The following is a 6,186-nucleotide window of genomic DNA, read 5'->3' as shown; positions in this document are numbered from 1 at the left end:
TTATAAAAATCACAAAATCAAATCTCTCACTACTAATAAAACTATAAAAGCATATGCACTTAGATAACATAATTAAAGATGATACGCCTAAAAGATTGATGTTTTGATTTTATTTAAAAAAATTTATTGATGTTTTGATTCGATTTTCGGTTATAGAGTTTTGATTAACTAAAATTTTGATTAAATACACAAAAAATTTAAAAACAAATTTCATGCTTACCAAGATATTGCAATATAAAATTTGAACTGAATCAACTCGATTTATTTAATATTTTAATTTTTCAATATTGATGCTCATCCTAAAATTCACATAAAATATAAAAATAGAGTGCATGCAGTTACAATAATTCTTAAAATTACATTCCTAACAACTTGTAATTAGGATATAAAGTACAAAGGACGATTGTATCCCTATTACAAGTTTACAATAATATTAATTGCCATTACATATTTCTTTAATACCAATCAGGGATATGTCGGAGTAATAAGTACTCCTTCATTCTTAATCAGAGGTGTTGGGTTTGAGTCCCCATAGATACGGAGTCGCGCGAATCTGAATTCACTTAGACTCTAATATAAGTACAGGACATTACGAAAAATAAAAAAGAAATTACTATTTAATTAAGTAGACTCCATAAGTCAATATCAGTTGAAAAGTCATCCCAATCATGACTTTGTCCTTGTTGCATGGAGTTGCCTTCACCATTAATTAACGGTGGTGATATTTCCTCATGTAACAACATTGTTGGTGTTTTTTCAAAATTTGTAACAGCTACTTCTTCAATTTCATTGCAATTTTCCAGTAAATTTGTCCACCATTGAACTCCATCGTCTATCGACGATGTATTTTCTCCTGTTGGCTTCTCAGAAATATTTACTACGATTTCCTTGCAACGTTTGTTGTCTTTGTCTAATGTGTTTGTGATCATACTTTTGTTGTTGCACCAATGAGAATTATTCTTCTTAACGTTTGAGAAGTTCCGAGGTTGAGGTCTTATTATTTCATTCTTAGTAACCGCGATGCTCTTATGCTTAATCTGTAGATGAGGATTAGGACGAGGGCGAGGAGGAGGAGGAGGAGCAATAATATTTAACTTCTTTTGAAAGTGAGTGTTCCAATAGTTCTTCACATCGTTTGCTGTCCTTCCTGGAAGTCTACCAGCAATAAGTGACCACCTACACAAAATAACGTAACTTTTAAATGAAATAATTACACATATTAAGACATGGTAATATTTATAAATATATATATAATACATTAAAAAAAAAATTATATCGTAAATCTCTAACATCATAAACTTTTGAATAAAATGATCGCAGTCTAATAAACACATAGACTTGCCTATTGCCTAAGAGTTTATGAAGTCTCAAGATGAGATCCACTTCATCTGGAGCAAAGTCACCTCTCTTGATATGTGGCCTTAGATAATTTAGCCACCTTAGTCTGCAACTCTTTCGACATCGATTTAAACCTACACATATTCACATGAAATTTAAGAAAAAAATAAAAAAATTAAAATATTGCAAAATTTATAGTTTAAAACAAACCATAGAACTATAAATCATGTTATTAGAAGTAAAATCAAAATTCAAAATTTAGTAAATCATTTATAAATGTAAAAATATATTATTTTTTTAAACGAACTAAAAAAGAAAAAAAAGTAATACCAGCCCTAGCAGGAACAAGATGCCACTTTCCTTCACCGTATATTTGAATGCATTTTCTTAAAAGAAAATCTTCTTGTTCAGTCCATGAACCTTTCCTAACTCCCAACGATGCACACATAGGAGTATTCATTTTTTTTAATAATATATAGTTCTAAGACACATATTTTAATATTAATACTACCATTTCTGTCTGCCTATATATACAAAAAAAAAAAGAAGTTAAAACCCTTTGACATACGTGGAAGAACTTTTTACCACTAAGGGAGCTCTCCACAAAATGACACTATTTATAAATTGCACTCTCATTTTCATCAAAAAAATCCAAATTAGCCCATGTCCCCCCTACTAGCTATTCTGCTAGCCTTGGGACACTCTCTTTTTATTTCCTACTGGAACATTAATTAAATTCGGATCTCACGTAGGTTCATTTGAAGATTCGCTTTTAATAAGATTTTCTTTTATATTCAATGTTTTTTAATTTGATACCGCTAATTAAGGGTGAAGCAGTCCCTTCACTGCACCACAATACATATTTGGTCTCTCTTTCATTTCCATCATTTTTAGTAAGTTTTAATTATTTTTTAAAAAAAATTATTTTCTTATCATTTCTTTTATTTGACGTGACTATATTTAATTGGGGTTTCATTTCATCAATTGAGAATCATGTTTATTAATTATCAGCCACGGAAACATATATCTTAAGATAAGATAAACTAGGTGATTTTGTGAGACAATTACTATTTAGTGTGTCATTCTTAATATTATTATTAGACTGAAAATTGGTAGATTCATGATTACAGGACGATGGGGCCATTATCAAAAACAAATACACGTTAGTAGAAGTGATGTCACGTCACATTTATTTATTCAATTTTTTTATAAAACACATGTAAAATATTCGGCATACTAACCATTAGACACATAGGTTTGTCTTGCAGTGAATTCATTTCTCATTTTTTATCGAATCAGTTCACCAACACATGGTGGCAAAATTAATTCTCGCTGAAATATTAAAAGCTTCTTAATGTTTTCGTATGTAATCACTATTTTTTTCAATCAAAATATCTATAGAAATAGCCACGAAATAATTTTTAGTGAGAAATTTCAATAGGAATATAGTAATTCCTCACTAATGAATGTATAAACATAATTAAATGACCCTACGTAATAATCATTTTTTGATTTTTCATTCGGTGTCTGGTACTCACAGTGAAATCTGATTAAATTCAGATCTGCACCAGAAAGTCTCACATTAAAGGGTAAAATATTTTCTAACAAAGACGACTCCGTATCGTGTGGACTGATAGTTGTGGGAACCACTTTACACTCACGAGGTCTCCTGTTTGAAACTTGTCCCCACCGCGTTTTATGCAGTTTTAACATTGTCATATCAAAACCAAAAATATCAAAGAAATGGGAACTCTAGAAGAGGTGCTAAGTAGTAATTTCAATCATCTTTCCAAACTAGATTTTGTGTTTTGAAATGCTTAATAAAATATATGATCATTTTTCAAGATATACGTATAAAAGTTTTTTTTTTATTTTAAATTAATAGGATTTTTTGACCCCTTTCTCACTGTATGAGTCTGCCTCTGGACAAATATAATGGAGGAAATTAAGTGAATTAACGAAGTCAAAAAAAGGTTTGACATAATATGGCTCAAACAAAGAAACATTAATTTAAAAGTGGTCAAATCGTAACAATAGATCAAGAAGAAAGTGTCACGACTTGGATATTATTTTCTTTAAACCTTACTTATTAATACGACATATATACGAATTTTATCTTTTATGATTTTTGTGAAATCTATTTTCATAATAGGATAATCGATCCACTAATGATGATCCTGAGTTGCATTCTAGCTAATTAAGTCTAGAAATTACTTCTTCTTTTGTTATTATAGTTTGCTCTTTTTATAAAAAGAGAAAAACCGCCTTTGGTGATAATTGATATGAAAGAGTTACATTTAGTTTGGTACCAAACTTAAAACAAGATCGATCTTGGGATAGAAATAAAGTTAAATAAACTCTAGAAAGTAAACCAAACAAAGGAGGAAGTCTAACCTAGCTATTATTCTTAAGCAAAGAATGATAAAAAATCAATGAGCTTATCCAATCTCCAAGGCATAAGTATTTGTTCACACTATTTTTTATTGTCTATAAATAAAGGGATTTTCTCTCATTTTAAAATAACAATTTTTTAAAACTTCTTCTTCTTCTTCTACACAATTAAATATTCGTGTTTTTTGCTCTTGTTAAGTGGCTCACTGACACTATTATTTTTGTATCAATACACTGGTAATAAAATCATTCCATCTTGAGAGGATTCATTTCTTTAAACCTCGGGTACTAGAGGGGAATAATTTCCTTAAGGGGATACTATGTATTCGGTGGACTCAATTTTTTCCTTTTTGCTTCATTCCATTGTTACAAATCCTGGTAATTTTTTTTACAGTCATTAATTTATGCTTATGATATTAATAGTTGTTTTTGAGTACATGTTTTAAACTTTGTTGTTTATGTTTCAAGAACAAACTTTTGACATGGGTTCAAGGATGTGCCGGATGACTTGTAGAGGAATATGACTAAGAATAGTGTCTCTTTTAATCCCAAAGACATAGATAACTACACAATAAATTAATTGTTCATATTCAAATGAAGTATGGATAGATTCTCAAGTTTATTGCAAGTTGTAACTACGATTGGAATAGAAGTGTAGTTTCAAATTGAACTTCATCACTCTGGTATGTTGATTTTAAGAAAACACCCAAACAATCTGAATAGTTTTGTGTAATATTTTTCCCTTTTAAGTATATATAATAAATTGAACTGTTGTCCAATATGATACATTATCCCTTTAATTTTTCATTTTAATAATTACTTATGATACATTTAAATGGGAAACTTTAAAATGATGTAGGTAAAACAAAAGGTAGGGCTGAACTTTCTACAGATTAGAATTAGAATATTTGTTCACTTTTTTCAGCCTTTTAAATTTATTTTCCCTTCACCAACAACTATTTATTATTAGAAAATTTAATATCTCATGTTGATGTTCATTTGATTTCCCAAAAATATCAAATAGTAACACTTTCGCAAAGCAAAAGGATAAATCATAAAATCAAATTATAGATGATTGATTGAAGGATAAATGATAAGACATTTTCCTTTACATTATTAAGAGAAAATGGCCAAAATCCTCCCCAACCTATAGCCGTATTTTCAACTACACACTCATACTTCACGAGGGTCCTATTACCCCCCTGAATTATTTTAAAATGAAATAAGTAGCCCAAACGTCATACCCAGATATGTGTCTTGTGGTGAAACACACGCGCTTGACATGTGTTTTCACCTATAGATCTTTTTTTAAAAGACATTTTTCTCTCTTTCTTCTTCAACCTTTCTTCTTCATTCATTTTTTAGCCCTAATTATTTTTTGAGAACTTTGATTTGGAGAAAATATTGGGGGTTAAATTGGGGGGTCACTTTTGTCTTCTCCGGAGGGATATGTCGTCGCTGTTGGCATAGTTTAAGAATTTCGCTGCCACCACCATCTCCATCTATATATGCCTTTGTTATGTATCCGCCTTCACCATTTGCTCCTCCACCTACTCAAAGAGCTCCCGTCATTTCTTTCAAAGAATAAAGCTCGAAAAAGAGAACATTCACACCACCACCAAGACCACTATGAGTCTAATTAATGTTTGTGGGTATTTTCATAATTTTATAAGTCTATGAGATGGAGTTTTTATAATCAAGAGAAGGTAATTGCTTGTCGAGAATCTAGAAAACAAACTAAAAAACACATGAGGGATTTAGATCTACATGTAAAAAATATTTTTTCTTTTTTAGGGTACAATTGCATTTGAACCCAGATTGATTTTTCAAATTTGATTCAAATTATTTTTTGGTGATTGGAGATGGTGGATTTGATTGTTTTTTTCAAAAATTTTACATGAGAGTTGTTAGAAATTTACAATAATGAATCCGGTGAAGATGACGGTAATGGCGCGGCGATTTTGGGATGATAAGGGTGGAGAGATTTGACATATGCTACTATGGAGAAGAAAGAAATTAAATTTTAAAAAAAAAATAATTAAAAATACAAATATTTATGAAATAATATATTTAAAACAAAATTTTAATATTGTTTTGGCTGCTCACTCTCTCAAAGAGAGTGAAATACACTCACTTTTCCATGTAAGCATTTAGGGAGGTAATAATTTCAATTTTATAAAATTCAGGGAGGTAATAGGACCTCCGTAAAGTATGAGTGTGTAGTTGAGAATCCGACTATAGATTGAGGGGGCTTTTGATCATTTTCTCCATTATTAATGTTACTACATTATTAATGTTCGTTATTAATTAATATATTTTCAAAAGACAATATATATAGTATATATATATTAAATATTCAATTTAATATTATTATAAAGACCCTTATTTTTCTAATATAAATTTTTTATTTTAGATAATTAATTTTACTTTTAAAATTCAATATAACATTATGATCAC

General features: G+C 29.6%; 1 protein-coding gene across 1 annotated transcript; it reads right to left on the bottom strand.

Annotated features, from left to right (window-relative positions):
• Positions 1–350: 350 nt before the first annotated feature.
• LOC125827388 (transcription factor MYB1-like) lies at positions 351–1,857 on the bottom strand. Its single transcript, XM_049506705.1, has 3 exons — positions 1,669–1,857; positions 1,343–1,472; positions 351–1,176 (listed from the first exon to the last, which is right to left on the bottom strand). Exons 1-3 carry the CDS (start codon positions 1,796–1,798, stop codon positions 618–620), a joined length of 819 nt encoding a protein of 272 aa, XP_049362662.1. The 5' UTR covers positions 1,799–1,857; the 3' UTR covers positions 351–617.
• Positions 1,858–6,186: the final 4,329 nt, after the last annotated feature.

Source organism: Solanum verrucosum, unplaced genomic scaffold, assembly GCF_900185275.1.
Source record: "Solanum verrucosum unplaced genomic scaffold, falcon-dt-bn FXZP01000138.1, whole genome shotgun sequence".
Taxonomy (NCBI): Eukaryota; Viridiplantae; Streptophyta; class Magnoliopsida; order Solanales; family Solanaceae; genus Solanum; species Solanum verrucosum.
Note: the sequence above shows the minus strand (reverse complement) of the source record. Positions and strands in the feature narration are given on the sequence as shown.